This window comes from Paralichthys olivaceus, chromosome 2 (genome assembly GCF_024713975.1).
Source record: "Paralichthys olivaceus isolate ysfri-2021 chromosome 2, ASM2471397v2, whole genome shotgun sequence".
Classification (NCBI taxonomy): Eukaryota; Metazoa; Chordata; class Actinopteri; order Pleuronectiformes; family Paralichthyidae; genus Paralichthys; species Paralichthys olivaceus.
In genome coordinates, this window is record NC_091094.1 from 23,487,926 (window position 1) to 23,507,070 (window position 19,145).

Consider the following 19,145-nt stretch of genomic DNA (forward strand, 5'->3'; position numbering starts at 1 on the left):
GTCACCTCGCCAGTGGGCTACGGCTGCCATGCTACTTTGGGCCACTGGCCGACTGGGCTGTGGGAACACCTCGAAATGCTGCCTCAGATCACCCTGCAGCACTGGCTGAGCTCCAGCTGACAGGCTTCGGCCTAGCGCTCTAATGACTTACAGATTGCAGCGCTGTGGTATACATGTGTCAGGACAATGCCATGGGCCTACTGCAAAAACAGTAGGAGAGGGAGAGAAAGAGAGCCGGCGGCTTCTCCCTGTCCTGTCAGACACAGGCTTGGCCCCTGGATTGTGTCACATCACGCTTCCCCCCAACAGACCACAAATGAAGGATGTGAAGAGCAAACGCAGGGAGGAGGGGCGTTGGAGGGGGCGCTCTACAACTTAAAAGGCTTTCATCCTGTAAACTGAAAAGACATTATCTTTTGACCTGGAGGTGCCCTCTGTGAGGCTGTACACTGTGGTGTGAAAACAGAAAGAAAGAGAAAGAATAAGGAAATGCAGAAGAAAGAAGTTTGGACTGTGTCTTCAGCCAGTAATAGTGCAGATAAGAAAAATGTCTGCTGCCACAGTTTTGAAGCTTTATCATCAGTTTCTCTGTGTCTGAGGAATAACAAGTAATGCACCTTTGACATCATGAAAATGTTCAATGCAACATTTATCAGATAATAGGGAATAGTGTATCTCATTTGAAAAAAAAGACATGATTACTATAAATACTATGAGACCCAATGAAACCCACAGGTCTTTACCATGAGTAAATTCCTTACAGGAGCCCCTCACTTAAGACGAACATGAACAGATGACATGAGCATTTCAATAATATATCTGTATCAGCATTTGCTTGCTGATATGATATGAAATTTAACAGGATTCTAATATACAGGATTATTCAAGTTCAAGTATCATAACATTATATATTACATTGTTTTATTAGTGTTTGATAATAATATTTAAAATACGTATTTGTATTATTTACAATATGTAAATAAATAATCAATTATTATTGATGATAAAGTTTGTCCATGTACAGGGCACCTCTAGGTCAAAAGTTTATGTTTAAACTGCAAAATATCAAACCCATATTACATTTCTTTGTCATACGGGTTTGATAACATCTTTGGAATCCTTGCCAAATTATTTTTATAATATATAAATCAGCCGATATTTCCGTATAATAATTGTTCAAAAAATCCCTATCAGTCAGATGATACATAAAAGTTCTCAAGGTAACCTAAAAGAAAGTTACTTTACCCTCAACTTTGCAAACTATTTCTGTTTTGACCACAAATACAATCTGTCCTTAATTACATCCATTCAGATTATCTTTACTTTCCCATATTATCTACCTGCCTTTCTTCTAACTGGTCATTTACATGCTCACTCAGTGCAGTCAGCAATGTGTGCACATGCACTACATGTGTCCACACATATAACTTCAGCTGGCCAGTAGCCATAGCTCACACTGTACCAATGACGGTCAATCCCAGGCATTATTCTGGATGTGAAACAAGCATAATCTCAGTATTACACCACAGCAAAGACACCATGTTGACACAACATCTTCAGCCCAGCTGAACGCCACATAATCCTCTATAGGAGGTGGATGTCTACCCAGGATCCCTTGCAATGATGTGTAGTTAACCAGCCGGGCTTGCAAGCAACGCCACAAATGAGCTTCAATTTCTCCCTCCCCCCTACCTTGGTGCTCGTGGACTATCAGCGAGGGTCCGACAGTGTTGTTCCTAATTACCTATTTCTCCAATCCTGATCCTGCGGCTGGCATAATTAGTTACCTGGGGCTTCAATCCAATTTGAAGTGATGACAAGAAAGTGATCCATGAAAAAGTAATAAGTTAAATCCAATTTCAGCCCGCCTCTAATTAAATGCACATGGAACTAATGAGTCAAACCCTACCATTTCACTGATAATGGTAATTAGCGGGGTGGGAGTTGCTGGCTCTTGTCGTTGTGCCACTGTAGGTGTGAAGTGCAAAAGGTAGAAGTGGCATGGATTCTTTTAATTACACGTGTCACTCTGTCAATGTAATTTGATGACTTTTTGACCAGTCAAGTATGTTTAGCTGCTTTCTCAGGCAGCACAGCAGCTGTTTGTATATATGGTGTGATTAAAGCACCTCTAGGCTGCTGAGTGTTCAGCAGAGGCATCTTCACCCAGAGGCAGGGGTGGGTGGTGCAGGGGTGGGGGTGTTGCAGATATAAAACCAAAGAGCCATTTAATGCTGATCAAGGATTCTGAGGCTTGTTTGACTCATATTTTCCCCCCTTCTGCGAGTCATTTTTTTTTAGATGTTCTGTATATACTGTGCTTCATTATTTTTGATTTGAATAAGAATGAATTGGAAAGTGAGTCACATCTCCAAATGAGTAAAAGTCTTTGCAGCAGCTCCTCGTGCCTAATGGGAAGGACCGCTGAGATGAATGGAGACTCGTTCGCAGATCAGGTGCTTTTATGGGGTGTCAGCTTACTACACAGCCTCATAATTGTTGGATCATGTCTTTTGATGACCCAGTCCAGCTCAACAGAGAATCATTATCCGGGCTGTGTGATGGAGATAGCGGACATTCTGTGTGCGGAGTGCTGCTCCAAGCATGGGTCTGTTCTTGAAAGAGGAAGTGAGATGAGACTTAGGCCGTAAGTCTCTGCTGTTTCACAAAATATGTTTATGTGTGTGACGGAAAGAGGGAGAGATGTGTGAGAAAAATAGAGACAACAAGAGAAAGCATGAGAGGAGGAAAAAAACACAACAAACTAATGTAACACATGTAAAACATTCTCACTTGGAACAGCACACTGATGTTTATGTATGAACACTTGGCTTCAAACTCAGTGCTTATGTGGTCATGGTGTGTTTAATTAGCAGAATATGTAATTTAGAGATAAACAAACACTTGCCGGGACCTGTGGCTTCTTTTTTTTTTTTCGTAATGGCATTTTCAACCCAGCAAAAATGCAACATACAACATGAGAGAGCTGGCAATTTATGATGTTAGTTAGACACTACAGCGAGTCTGTGGTCTCTTCACAAGAACAGGGTAGAGAGGCTAGGGGAGGGGATGTGGGGGAAAGGGCCCGACTCTCTTTTCAATAGCTGAGCGACAGCTTGGCCGAGCTCTCTGTATACATTAATAAATTAGAATTTTAATTTTGTCTTTGTCTGCAGGAGATGGTCTAGTACTTCACTATGTACCAACAACTGGCTGTACGCTGGAATCTGCCGTTGCGGTCCCCTCTGTTGACCTCTGCAGCACAATTCCCTGCCAGGCTGAGGAAACTGTTTAGTTTGATCCTTTCAACTTATTTGAATCCTGACAAATATGCACACAACTGAAAGGTCATCACAGTCATATTTCATCCTCTGGAGCTATTCCGAAGACATCTGCACAACAAAGGGGCTTTTTTGCAACCTGACATTAGACCTAGCTGCTACAATAGCTCATTAAAAAGGGCCCCCAATGGGATGGTAAGGGTATTAAATATTATATATATACGCACATAGAGAGCAGGGCCTTCGTATTAATTACCAAATATGCCCTGGAGTTATTTGCAATTTCACACTGACACAAACAACTGCTCCATTTCCAAACAAAGATATACATCTCGAAGTCAGCTGATTTGAAATTAATGAAAATATTGCATCAGATATGCAGCGCTGTTCTCATTAAAAGCAGAAAAAAAGATGTTTTCTCTTTGCATCACAAAGGCAGTCCAAATAACTGTCCCAAAGCCTTTACCTCTTCCAACCTTCACACACACACACCCTTTACTCCACCTCTCAGCCCTCACCGACCCCTCCAGTGGGCTTCTCCATAGCACCTCCTGCTGCTGGTGGTAGGGACCTGCCTCCACTTTTTAAACATTTCTGCTGTGTGTGTGATGAAAGGCCAACAGGGAGAGCAGGGAGCTTCCTCTGCAAGGCCGGACTCTGAGGGAGGACTGCAGCTCTCTAGATTCTCTATTCCTTCTCCCTCATTTCCACACTTTCTCATGCTTTTAGCAAAGCTGCACAACTCTTGAACAGAACAGCACTGTCAACAATGCCTCCACCTGAAATCAGGATCAACTGCATACACTCGTGATCTAAACTGGCCACACAGAGGCTTTCCTAATAGTCTGTCCAACATATTTCACAACAGCAACCAACAGCAAGATGGGAGTTGAGGTTAGTTTAAGGTTAAGTTTAGTCATCAACAAATACAAAGTCTTAATCGAGCTAGCTGATGCACAAACCTGTGTGTGTGTGTGTGTGTACTGCTAACCCCCACATAATGCCTCAGCATACAAGACTGCAAATGTTGCACTGCCAATTCTAATTTCCTGTTTGTGAACTTATTCTCGTGCTGGGCTTTTCTCGCACACTGTGTTCTAGAGAGAGCTGCAAAAGTTCTCTCCTTTTTTTCTTTTTGTATTTGAGCAACCACAAAGTCAAATAACTGAGCCTGATCTGATAATCACCAGTCAATAAATAACGCGGTTTCTGAGGATGACAAACATATTTACAGTACCTGTAGGCTTTGTTGCTTGTCGTTGGCTTTGGGGGATTTGCGGCCAGTGTTTTGTTGAGACAGTAGTTGATGAGACTGAGGCTGTTGCTGCTGCTGTTGGAGGAGTATCTGCCGAGCCACTTGTAGAGCCTAACAGAGAAACACAAAAACATTTTTTCTTCAAAAAAGTCCAATAGAAATGCTTGATGGTGAAAGTCCCATGAGAGCACTTTGATGCCTATTATCAGAGCAGACGTATCTGCTTACAACAATATTCCCTTGGCCTTCTGATAGATAACAAACAAACATCACCGACAATCTTTTCATACTCTCCCATTCAGAGTCATAAAGCTGTGGATGGTATAAACATTCTCTCCACAAACAGACGGGGAACAATGCTCAGATGTCAAAACAAATTTAGAAGAAGGCAAAAATGATCCAGTGCAGCCATCCAGAAGAAATATTTATCTGCTGATAAGTTGCACTAACAGCAAACACAAATTGTCAAAGACACTAATCAGTACTTTTGATCCTCCTTTAGCACCGTCAAACTCCCCTCCAGAAAGCAAATAAAAGGCTTTATGGCTGCTTCAAATATCTGTTAAAGGACACGGCCTTCTCAGTGGAAAACAAAATACAGTGCAGTCACATGTTTATTACTCCAGCTACTCCCTTTTCCCTTACGATAAATAATCAAACATGCCATCCAGAGCAAACAAAGCCGGTGAGAGAGCTGGGAGGAAAAAAACACAAGAGGTCTTGAAAACGGTCAGCGATACCAAGAAAAGCAAGCGTTGTGTTCCCACAGTGAGCTGGCCAGCCTCACACCTCCACCAGTAAACCATCTGGGTAAATAACTGGCCTCATTCTTTCCATGTTCCTCAGACGATTGCTCCCACAATTAAACAAACAGACAGAGGGACACATCCCAGCTCATCTCACATACACAGACAATCTATAGGAGATCCCCACTCAATTATTTTACAAGTTCAGAAACCAGAAGTAAAAGAATGCAAGGTGAAAAGTGGAATGTTTAAAAGGAAGAGCACAGAGCGCAGAAAGGAAACAAGCTACAGCGATGTGTGATTGAAACCAAGTCAGTGAAACCTGTGAAAGATTGTGTGAAAATAAGACATCAACAGAGAAAAGTCAAACACAAAGCTCTGTGGATGGACAGAGGAGCAGAAATAACTCAGAGCGTTGATCTTTTAGTGGCACTGAAGTCAGACGATTCTATAACGCAGGAAGGGAAGAGACAGTTTGGGGGTTGGAGTGAACAGCTGTACGATGGTCTGTGTGTGGGTGTATGAACTGACCCTCCCAAACGCACGGCTGTCGGATGACATCATGATGCATAAATATGACCACAAAGCTACAAAGAGGCCACACTCCTGGCATTTCACCATGCTTAACTTTGAAGTACATACATTTTCCTTCTCCCTCGTCTGTCTCTGAGCCCTTATGTAAAGATAGATGACGCTAGAACAACATATCTCACTCTGCATGCCTAATTGTCTTCTGCTTTGAAATTTCTGGAGGGGAACCCCCCATGCAAGCAAGTATACTCATAAAGAAAGTGTATGAATTGAAAGAGTGAACTTCGGGAACAAAACTAACTCCCACGCATGATGGCAATATTTGCTTTACTTATTTTACATTTTAGACAGTAGTTTTTTTCCTCCAGATCTTCTCATAATCTGGTGAAAAAATAAAAATGTGATGTGAACTTAAGTGACACCAGGAAGGAGCCTGAATAATACATGAACACGTTGTGAGATTGTCTCTTGTTTGTAATCACATTATGAAGCTTTTTATTGATTTAAAATCAGCATTATGTTTAGAAAATTTTAATGATGTAAAAACAATTTCTTTTGCTTCAGATTAAACGTTACAATTTTTTTGTTGATTATATTACATATGAGGGAAAAAAACCTAATTTCTCCTGATCTTTACTTTTTAAAATAATATTCATAAAATTAATATAACTTATGCAATGTGTGTGATTATTTCATATTAACACCTCTGGTTATCTATAAATCATTCAACAATGACATGATTGTCTTTAAATTTTAATATTAGTTTAGTAGACTCTGAAACACTAAAGGAAATTCTACAGTAAAAGAGAAGCTGTAATAAACTCATACACAACGCCCATGCATGGCGTGGTGTTACGGGCATGTTGCAGAGTAAACAAAGTTGGCTGTTTTCTTTTCCCTGTAACTGATGACACATGCAGTGAAATGTGTGTGTGTGGTGTGTCTAGGGTTTATAGCCGAGGGTGTTGGAACAAAGAGAGTTGAGTCAACAGGATATGATAGGAAGTTCAGACAGTAATGGATGAACAGATACATTTCTGGGAAGTCTCCCCTCACTGACACAGTCATAATGCAACGTTAACAAGTGCATTCATATTTTGATATTCATGACAGCTCTGAAAAGCATAAGTAATTTTACTACGTTACTCAAAGTAGTAACATTAGTTAGGGCTGGGCAATAAAACAGTATCAATAATAAATTATGACAATATAATTTCCATCAATACAACAATGACTCAATATACAGCAATTTAATACTAATGCATTGTGTAAACACAGTGAGGTTTGTCTCCCTGCTCATAAAGACGAGTTTAAAACCACAACCTTCACAGGAGCAAAAGTCAGCCTTTTAACTTAATAGGAATAATAGTGTGACATTTATCATGTTTATTATCTATATTGACTGATATGAAAACGTTTATCTTGCTATAATTGGTTTGACATATTGTCCAGCCCTTATATTAACATTTATCAACAGCTTGACATCCACAGTGTCCAGCAAATGTTTAAAAAGCATTTCCCTCCCAAGTATTGTATCCTAAGTTTATGATTTAATAACAGCATAAAGGCTGTGTGCTACAGACAGGATGATCATGACTGTCTTCAGGTTATGATTTAACGAGTTTTGCTTAGAGAAACTTCACATGACAGTTTAAACAATGATAGTATTTTGCAACATGGCACAACAATGTAAAATCAACAAGCCACCTGTTCTTCGTGTCTACGGCTTTACATAATACAACTAAGGCCAACAATTATGTTATCATGCACTATGCAAAACAAGATGATTATCCTGACATATAATTAATATAAATCTCTGCCGCATGACATATGGCTTACTAAAAATGTACCTTTAGAAAGACATGAAACGAGTTAACAATGCTGTTGGTCTGAAATGTAATGAGGCTAAAATGCGAGTTGTGGGGTCTGCTCGACGCTTAGGAATGTTCCTGTCATGTTTGTATTTTAAAAAGGCCACTGGAGCTGGCATGCCTTCGAGAGGCCTAATGCTGGGCTAAAATAACCTATTGTGGACTGTCACTGCAGTGTTTACACAGCACCCACTCCTTATTTCAGAGCTCTCTCTCTCCTCCTCACCCAGCTTCTCTGGAATTTATCTTTTGATCTTCCATACGAAGGAGTGGATGCTTGATAGACATGCAAGTGCCAGACAAAATGTGATAAACTGGAAACTGATGACAGGTGTGAGGCTTTCTATGCAGAGTTATTAGACCAAATCGAATGACAGTTTAGCTTAAAGTTACAGGCATACAATGGGCCATGAGAACGACAGTGCACGGTGAAGTGGACAGAATCATACTTTTATCATTTTACACTCATTCATTTTTTGTTGCATCAAAAGTAAAATGTTCAATCCACTAATGTTTACTTAAAAACACTAATGAAAATCGAACAGAGAAAATCTGAGTTTGTGATACCCTTTGATTCGTGTAGTTTCTTCTGCCTAAACACACACATACCGACAAACTGATACAATCACAAACTGAGGTTGTTTGGGAAGCAAACTGCAGAGATAGACGCCTACACACTGTACATACACACTCACTGTCTGTGTATCTCTCTCTCACACACACACACACACACACACACACACACACACACACACACACACACAAACACACAAACCATGGAGGGTGTGAACCCTCCAGGTGCTTTTGATTAGAAAACAGCCTCCGGCACATGACAAGGTTTTATCAGCAACAAAGACATTGCAATTTGGTATCCTTGTCATTTGCAATCCTCTTTTATTTCCCACCATTTTAAATGTGTTCAAAGTTCACACCCTCTTCCCCATGTTAACGCAACTTCCTCAATAAACAACAGGCGTTTTATCTGCATCTACTTTCACACCATATTAGTGGATAGAGGCAGGAGCGTCTCTTATGTCCCTGGGCTATCACGCTGTGATAAGGGAACTGCTAAGTACTGAATGTCTTTATGTGCAGTCTGCACATGCGGATTATTTACAGGCTTTGGGGTTTCCTGCTGCTAAAGCCAGCTCTGGGTGTCTCACAAATCCCAACTCAGAGCATCGCCACACAGTCAAGTCTGCTCTCTGCTGAATCCTCCACTGCACCTTTTTCCCACAGTGGCAAAATGCAGACCTTTTTTCAGATAAGTTTCTCCCTGTTCTCTCTTTATGCAACTTTACTGACCCACAGTAATAATCAAACACTGTACAATCAGCCAAAAATCCAAGGGAGGCATCTGAATCGCTGCATTCGTTTTGAATGGGACAGAAACACAGGTCCAGAGAAAATAGACTATGTCGGGAAATGTGATGGGGAAAACATTCAGGGGGGAAATTGGTCAGGGTGCCTCCTTCGGGAGTCAGACAGTTGGGAACGTCGGGGCCAGTGATGTTTGTTCAGGCCCATCAACAGAGAGACCTCCTCCTCTTGCCACAGCTGGGGAAGACCTTGAACGTGAAATGGTTTCAAGCAGATTGTTCCTAATTGCTAGAAGATGTGCAAGCAGGTGTAACTGGATCCCTGCGGCCACTCGGAGAAAAGGAGAAAGAACGAGACGTGCATCTGTTTGTGCCTTTCCATTCTTGTGTGTGGGTGTGCACGCTTCAGCGTATTTACTCTGCAGCCATGTTTCACCGGGCTTTATTAGGCAGGAGAGTGTAGCTCAGAGACAGCCAGCAACAACACAACTAATAGGTTAGCTCTTAATGTAGTCTGGCTCAGTTGACATCAGCCCCTCTGGTCTGGCTCCGCAGCCTCAGCGGGGCTTCAACACCAGCAGCCTAAATGTCAAGGTTATCTGCTCGACTTTCTGACTGATCACATGTCTCAACTCACCTGACATTTATCACTTCTGCTTCTGCTTCAAAGACGAAGCCCTCTGCTCCTCAGCCATGACCTAACCAAGCCAAGAGGCCGGGTTCTTCTTTCACAAGCTTTTTCACGTAATTCACATTTAACTAATCAGTGCAGTGCCCCACCTGTCAGGACGGGACTGTTTGTTTGTCCTGTGTTGATGCTGAGGAGCTACATAATAATTATTTCCTCCTCAAACAGTTCTACAAAATATTGTCACTTTTAATTGTTTGTGTGCTGGACGTTGTGTGCAGAGCTTTTTATGTCTATGGTGCAGAGTGAAGTTAGAAAACCTTGTGTTCATCCTACCGGGTTTATCTGCAATGAAGATTTTTGGCGTTAATGTTTTTCATGAAATGAAACTGAATTTGCTTTATCACTGTACCTATGAGGCTTTTGATATAAATCTGAATTATTCAATAAACGAAATGTTTTCATACATTGCAAGTTTACAACTTCTCAAAATAAAAGCTAATCAGTGTGATATAAAGATTTTCAGCAGCAAACATTGTACTTTTACTTTGTAGGCAAAGTTCTAAAAAGAAAGTGATTCGAAGAATGTTGTTGCCAAGAAGATCAGCACCTTTGACACAAGTAAATGCCTGTGTCTCAGTCCGATATGGTGATATACAAGTAATCAGATTATCAAAATGAGATTTTGACTCAGTCAAAATGACTGTGACTCAGTTTCACGACTTAGAAGACATGTTCAACTCGGTCCACTGACTGAAGGCACACTGCCCAACCTCCACTGACACAGTGCACTGGCCGCCTGTTTATTACCATTGAAAGTATCATGTGTCCAAATGGCATCAAATTTGACACTGCACTTCCTCTGGCCCTTCACAATACACATGCCAAGTGTGAGGCCGATAAGGTGAACATTTTCGCCAGATATGCATTCCGCATACAGACACTCAGAAAGAAAGACAAACGTTTGTGGTATTAGTAGGTAGAAGAAGTTTCCAAGAAAGCAAAGTTATCCAATCATTTCATTAATTATATAAGAAACTGTGGCCAGTGGCAATGAAACCAGTAAAGCTGGGGGTGTAACTGATCCTTTATTCACAGTATGACTGATAGCAGATATGGTGCAAGAGAAGTGTTGACTACGCAAACATATAGTGATAGAATTCACTTGGAATAATGTCTTTTTAATTGAAATGCACATGGGGTTTTTTTTAGGCAGGGGGTGATTTTTAAACATGTAAGGGGATAAGCAGTGAGGATCATGTCTATTTATATTAATTGCATTTTTTTCTCTTCCTCTCTTCCTCAGTAATACGGACGTTTATCTGCAATGCAAAGCAGGAAAAGTCTGGTTTCCCAGTAAGTATATAATTAATGCCATTTCCAAAAAGCCACTCCACATGGAAAACAGGCCCTGATGCTCAAACCTCGCACATTACAGGGCCCTCGCAACAACACTCTCCAGCCTGTGTTTAGATTTCCAAACTAATTCATGTAGAATACATAAATAAATCAATGTTTTATACCCACTTCAAACCATTAGATTCCCTTCCTTTGCTGCACTTTTCAACTAATCTATTAATATTTATGACAACACTAAACATTTCAAACAACCACATTTAAACAATAAGGCAGTGTGTGCACTTACATAAGACAAAATCTGACTTTAATAAAAATGTTGTTTTTTTTTGTCCAACACACCTCCCTCTGTAACACCCCCCACCTCTTCTCGCTCTCTCTCTTTCGCTCTCTCTCCTCACAGAGCAGGTAATGCAGTGTCCTGACAAATGTTTTAGGAGAAAAAAAATGACTGTAGGAAAAACAAGACGAAAGCAAAGTTATTAACTGTGAGTGGAGATAGAGGAGAAGGCTCTGTGAAGCAGGACTGATGATGGAGGGAGTGGAGAGTGGGAGAGGAGGAGGGGGCGGGGGGTTGGACAGATGGAGGAAGAGAATAAGAGTGTGAAACAGAAAAAGAGAGGTAAAATGGAGATGGGAAAAGGGGGGGGGGGGGGGATCAGAATACTGCATTGGGGGAGGCAGAAGTTGCAGGGGTGTGGAGGGGAGAGTAAACAGTGCCCCGACCAGGCGTTCAGGCGCTCGGTGCCTGGTACGGAGGGGTCACCACCACCCCTTCCACCCCCCCAGTCCGGCGAGGTCAGCTCAGCTATGCTGGCCTGACAGCTTCCGTTTGCTGTGTGCTCGGCGTTTGTTTGGATTCCCCAGCCTTGCTTAGCCAGCAGCTTAACAACAGATGGCTAAAGAAGGCCTCCATTCAGAGTGGTCGGGATCACAAAATCACACCAAGGAAAGTACACAAGCTGCAGACAAAACACACAGACATGCCACAAGCTCCACAAGCACATGCAAATGACATGGAACGTCAAAGTTGCACATGATGCAAATGGGAGAAGGGCAAATAAGGTTCTCTTTGCTGCAAACAGTTATTTCATTACCCTAGAAAAATCCATGCAAAGGCACTACGACAAGACACATGCAACAGAATGCAAGTGAACACATGCATATGCACAGTGTCGACTGATTGTGCCAAACAACTTCCTGGGATGATTCAATAACTGAGCAGATCTTAGTGAAAGCATTTCCGCAGTCTGCCATTATTAAATGAATACTGTGTTTATTACAGCTTTAGTGTGGTGTAAACTCATAAACACCCTCCCAGAGTACAAGAGGAGCTGTCAACTAAATATTGTTTCTCTCATGAGTTGCTCTTCCACCTCAATTACGCCTTTCAACTTCACAGGCTCAGTATGATAAAGTGGCAGTAAAAATCATTCACATTAATACACCATTGTGCATCTGCTGCTAAAGGTAATTAAAGAAGTAAATGACTCATAAGAATAGACATATTAGCCGCAAAATGAAAGGCAACTGGGCTGCCTCATGAAAATATGTACCATTAAGATACTGCATTTTCATATTGGGGTAATCAGCTCCACTAGCCTGATGCTGATTTAATCCACTCCAGTGGAAAGTCTATCAGCGCACAGCCGCGTGTCACTGTCTCTCTTATGTCTGCCCGCCAAGAGCCAGGCATTCTACATCAGCATTGCCCGTGAATGACTCCACTAAAGGAGGGAGGTCACACACAGGCAAATCAGTTGGAGGAGCAGTCATTGCTAAGGTGTCATTTAGAGGCAGATGGAGAAAAAGAGAAATAAAAAAATAAGTATGAAGAGTTGAGAAGAGGATAAAATGAGCTAAGGAGAGTAATAAAAAAATAAGAAGGCAAAAGCACAAACGATCTGGGAACAAAGTAGCAGGCAGATCTCAGTAGCCCCTCTCTCCCTGACCTTAGCTTTTTGTTCTGAGCATATGATGCCTCGGGATGCCCACCACTGATTACGCTGATAATATCCGTCAAGTTGATAAAGTGGGAGGAAAAGAGCACAGGCATTGCCAACTGCGCTGGGTACTTACACGGACTGTTAGAAAACACACACTCCTCCCGATTGCACCTTTGGTGGAAGTGTTGCATCACTTTTGTAGCGGGGAGTGTTGTGCTTGGGAAAACGGGCGCTTCCAAAAGCCCAGCGTGAGACCTAGAATAGTGTGAGCAGATTTTATCATGCTTGAATGATATTGTTTAGAATGGGAAGATCTATCTGCCGTGGTCTCATAGACGGGAGGACTCAACATCATCGGTACACAGGAGACTTCTGCAATTGGACCAGTAAAACCTCCTAAATCTTCAATTTAGTTGAGGTGAATATAGATGAATGTAGTCTGCACACGGCTATAGGATGGTGCTTGAAGAGGGAAAGAGTGCACAGACAGTTGGCACAGTCATGGTTCACCATGGTGCTCCGTGCCTAAACTTACCATACGCCCTGTGTTGACAGCTGACCACTGTTCAGACTCGACACCACAGGGCATGTTGATTAACTCAATGTGGATGCTAAAGTAACTCATCTTGATGAATAATCCAGCTAATCAGTGAAGCAGACAACAAGCGTGACACTGCCCAAAGCAAATTTTGGCTGATCCCTTGAAGACGGATGTGTAATGACATCTGCCTAAAGAGCACACAAACATCATCTCCTGCTCATTTCATAAAGAAACCACCAAAAAATATCCTTTGTCCCTCTATGGTTCTGAAACATTCATGGTGAGGCTTTCTGAGGTTTGCGACTGTACATCTTTTCCCACTGCTTTGAACCATCCTGACCTGAGACCTAACACATCATGAGCTGCTGAGGGAGAATTCCCTGTGAGTGTGTGTGTCTGTGTGTGTGTGTGTGTGTGTGTGTGTGTGTGTGTGTGTGTGTGTGTGTGTCTGTGTGTAGAGTGAGAGTTTCTCCGAAGGAGAGGATTTTCTATAAATCATGGGCCAGTCCAATTGGCTATGGATTGAGTTGCAGCGGGGAGAGACAGCTCCCTGGGAATAGCAGTGTCTCTGTTGAAGTCATTCCAAGATGGGTAATATGATCCTATGCCGCCAGGAATAAAGGAAGGGAAAAAGAAGAAAAAAAAATCTGATTGCTGCGGCCATAAAGAGGAATAATCTCCAGCAGGGTCCAGACACATCACCCGTCACACTGGACAGTAATGTATTATCTTCTCACAGACAGACGACGTGACACGTGGTGGGTCTCACTTTTTTGGCTCTTCGTAAACTGCTTCTTCTCTTATTCCAGGAGTTATTAACCTTCACCGACTTGGTATGTAGGTATAGAAGGTAAAGAAACAAAAGATTGGCAGTTCTGGTGCAGAGGAGGGTAAGGGCTCTGACTCTCTCAATTTGGAAACATAGACAACTTGCAACATAGTCAACAAGACTAATTTAGATCTAAAAAAGCTGTAAAAAGATAAGTAACCAACTGTTCAAAGCATGTGAAGTTACACAAAAACATCAAATAACTGCCAAAAGGGTAGTTTCTGAGCAGCTGGATGCTTTTACCTAAAGAAAATGCAATCAAGAAGATGCAAGCACCAACAGTCAAAGGATGTCATACAACAAAACCACCTGGAAGAGGTTCCTTTGGTCAAACGACAATATGTTTAAGCAAAATGAGCTTAAATGAATTAAATGGAATAGCTGGTAGAGGAAGGCTCGATCAAGACAGAGCTTAATTTCCAGTTGTTTGAGAGACGTCTATCCTGAGTCTGACTGATATGGATCTTTGGCAGTGATCTGATGCTGACTTTCTGATACCAATATATCAAGATATATGTATATATTATTTAAACTGATCAGTGCAATACACTGATTCCTACAAAGTTATTATGAAATCCTTATGACAAAGACATATATTTGAGGTTTGATATTTTATAGTTGAAACATAAACTATAAATAATAAGAAAACACAAATACAACAAACTAAAATTATCACAAAAAACGGTTTTACATGCAAAACATTGTCAATTATGTCAAATAAACGTTTTCATATTAGTGTATAAACACAGATACTGAAATATTTGTGAAAGGCTATCTGCCACTATTATCAACCAAACAATATATCAGTTGGGCTCTACTATTCACCATGAGAGGTAAAATGTTAGGTGTTTGAAGTCCAGGACGAGAGATTAGATTGTCCAACCACATTCATAGTTGGCTGATTTTTACAAATCCTCTTTCAATTCAGCCTCGAGTGTTTATGAACTAACAAGCAAAGCAAGAAAGTCCATTCAGCGTAAGCACTTTTCTAAACCTTAATTAACATGCGGAGTGCACTGTGGTGACAGAATTGGCCGCCCTCAATCTGCTTGAGCCACCTTCAGCTTTAGGCGCTGAGACCTGCAGGCTGCAGGCTTCAATGAATGTTGCAGGAGAAGATGATCACAGCTCAAATTAAGTTACGCACTAAGCTTGAAGGGCTTGCATAAACATGTAATGGAAATATCACACTATACGAGAACCTGAAGAAAGAGGGGAGGAAAAACTATGGTTAAATTAACTGATGCAACCTGAACGCCATTTGAATTAGTGCAACTGGGTGAGTAATTTGTCCAGATGTTGCATTTACGTTGATGACGGAACATCGCATATATACAATAAATCACCTGCACCCCAGGTTTGCAGACAGAGTCTCTTAGCAGCGGCTGATTGTGAATAAGAGGTTAAAGTGAAATGCAGGTGGCAGAAGTAGCCCAAACAACAAGCACTGCAGGAACCAAGGGCATGTGGGCTATAGAGCTGCTGGGGTGGTGGGCAGGGGAATGACAGACTGCTGTTCAACTCCATTAGCTGCTATGTGAGAGGGGTGCATCTAGCAGCACACGACCTGTGAAGAATCTTAGATCTCACTCTATCTTGGAATGGGGATTGCCGCATTAATTCTGGGAAACTGTAATCTCTCAAGCAAATCAAATTACTCTCATTAAGCGCAAGAAGAAAACTGCCTCCGAAATAAGTATGTATAAAAAGTATTTATTACCAATAATCACCTCTGTAATACGAGCTGGCTTACAACGGCTTTTATTTTTTGCTGATTAAGTTTAAAAACGGGGAAACAAGAAAGGGCACATGCTGGGGGGTGCATGCACACACACACACACACTTTTAAACACATGCACATGCACAAACACACACACTAATACACAGCTCATGGGGTTTATGAGAGCGGTTGATACAGTGATTAAAGGGGAGGGTGGAGACATACAGTGCTCGAAGGCCTTGGAGAGGACGTGCCTCACCTAGTCATAAAAACACACCTCTGTCTTTAAGCCAGCGCTAGAATCGCTCTCAGTAGGTTCACTTGGAGGTGAATCGCTAAAGAATTTACATGCAAAGTAGCACATGTCATCGCCCAGACAGTGCACTCGGCACAAGCAGCGTGTAACTGTAATCTGCCTTCACTCGCTGACCGCCACATATTTGCAACGTATTTGTGAGGTCGCGAGCGTGACCCAGGGCAGCCACTCACGGAACAGTCTTGTTTCTGAAATGCACACAGCTGCTGCTTTTTTCTCCCGGTTTCATTTGCATAATTTGTGCATCTACAAGCCTAACTATTCCATCAAACAGCCAACAGTGTGTTAATGTTATGCATGCATGGTTTTTAAACAGTAAATAAAGTCAAATAACATTGTGGCTATGATGACTCTGGTGGGAGGTTAAGTCTTTGCTCTTCCTCCAGGATATGACATTACTCTACAAAGTGTGAGCTGCCAACTCTAATTGCCTTGCTGGTAAATGCAAGAGACAAAAAAATTCCTCCCTCTGCATTACAACTCTTTATTCACATAACCAATTAACTACATCTAAAAGAGATGCTAAGAGAGTTAACAAAAGCACATCAAAATAGGTGATAAAAACAATTTGCCACAGCAAAATCAATTAGGATTAAGGGTCAGTGGGTCATTCATTTGCTGCTTCAACATAATTACCTGTTTTTCTTTCCCCTCATTTACTTCTTTATTCTTCCGGGACACAGATGTCCCCGCAAACCAAAAGATTTCACTTTTTTTTTGTTATTATTCAAATGAAGCACTAATTCCTGTGAGAAAACGTCTGTCAAAACTAGAATGTGGCAAAGCTAATGTGCTCTGAAAAAAAAAAACTCCCCCTGAAGCAAAACAAGCAAATTATATTAGACGACATCCTACATACTGTTAATCTTAATTTGACTTGCCCTATCAGGTGATAAATAAATAAAAAAGTAAATAAATAATCATATTAGAAACCATAATTTGATTTAACACAATATAAACTATGAGAAAAATATGCACCTCTGCCTGTATCTGATATGAATGCTTGGCAAGAGGACATGTTACAGCAGAACTGTTTCCCTGTAGCTACAAATCACCGCTAGTGCTTCTTTGACGGTCTATCAAAGAGGCCGCATCCACTCCTGTCTGTCCTGTCTGCTGTGATTCATGGGGGGGGGGATCATGGCTGACGATAGATGCTCCTTCCCTCTTTTGAAGAAAGCTATAAGGACATTTGTAAACTGCATTGCTCCCATATAAAGAAAAAAAGGTGTTAGTCTTTGAAAGACAGAAGCCTTTATCCTGTTGAACACATAAAACCTCACTCAGTTAGTCCGCCTGCAGAATATCACATTAACACTTCGTAAACATCCACCCATAAAGATAATTATTTTGATTGCAAGGCTTTTCTTCCCCTCCTCAACATCTGGTTAAAATATGGGGCAAGTGCTGGCTTCCTAGCTCCCGCTCAGGTGGTTAAAATAGGCTGCACACATTACATGTATAAATATAGAGGTGGGTAACTTGTTTTTTTTTCTCCCCTCATCCACTAGGTAACTATTTCTTTTTTTTGGGTGTGTGGCAAGTCAGCGAAAAGGCAAGCTGTGGCTCCCCACATCACACCTGCCAGGAAGTGATCCTTTTCTCTCCTGCCAGAGAGGCTGCAAGGATGTGCCGGGACATGCAGCTGCAGCGTGAGCATTAAGTGTGATGCTCCTACAAGCATTCATGTGTCATGCAGTCTGCAAACACATGGAACCACCTGCGGTAAAAATCCAAAGCAAATATGTCTGAGGCCCTATTTTTGATTTTGATACTTATCTCAAGTTTAAGAAACATTTGAACATATTACAAATCTACTACTCTTGTTAGGGCCAAAGTCACCGACCTCAGTGTGAGGGCACTGAAAGATTTTTTATTATTTTTCATCTGCCCCTTCCATTGCATTTTTGAGGGGCTAAACATACATGGAAACACATAAGACATTGGCACATACATCAGAAGTGGTGAAACATTTGATATTTTATGGGTCTCCCGCATGGGAGTGGCTTGACAGTGCCACCTAGAAATTTTCAAGGAATCAGCCCCTTGTACATGTAGGTACATGTAGCATGGCCAGACGTTCAAAAGAGCTTTAACCCAACAGGACCTTTTTGGTCATAGATATTGTATTTTAATTAACTATTTCTGTAGAATCTATTTGATTTACTGCGAAATGTCTGTGTACAATCTACAGACAGCTGCAAAGAAAAAAGGTTTATTTTTCTTGTGTGGTGTCAAATTTGTGATGTTTCGCCATGACATAGACATTTGTCACCTCCTTTCAACAGGAAGTACGCCTGCTGTCACAATCATCATTCCATTTACATCAGATTTTCATGTTCTGGTCTTCATGTTCTGTTCTGTTGTACTCTGCAATAAAATGCATGTTTTGCGAAAGCTGTTTAGCACCATATACTCTATTAAATACAGGTATTGCAATTCATTATGTCCGCCATGACGCACATGGGAAAGAAAGAGCATCTTACTCATTTACGCAGTGTCTGATGGTTGTGGCTGCATGCAGCTGTGTCAACTTGCGTCTGCATTTTGAGGGGTACAAGCCTCAAAATGCGCAGGAATGTGAGGGCCTGTTCAACGCTGCTTGCAGCTTTAATCTTTTTGTGTTTCCTTATGCTCTTGGTTGTGTAGTGGGCTAGACAGAGAAGCAGAAGCAGAGGAAACAGTGGAGCAGAGCACAGGAGACTGTGATAATTGACCAAGATGCTGCTGCCACTGAGTCCCCCGTCTCCTCACCTCCAAATCCCAGCAGCCCCGTTTTCAATTTAACACAAGACTTGACCAGATT

General features: G+C 41.5%; 1 protein-coding gene across 13 annotated transcripts in view; it reads right to left on the reverse strand.

Moving 5' to 3' along the window:
* Positions 1–19,145, reverse strand: part of foxp1b (forkhead box P1b) — a 153,691-nt gene that overhangs the window by 47,461 nt on the left and 87,085 nt on the right. For all 13 annotated transcript variants that reach the window (XM_020086817.2, XM_069512654.1, XM_069512694.1 and 10 more), the window contains one exon: positions 4,519–4,647. In XM_020086817.2, the coding sequence (XP_019942376.1) occupies positions 4,519–4,647 (129 nt within the window). The remainder of the gene's footprint in view (positions 1–4,518; positions 4,648–19,145) is intronic.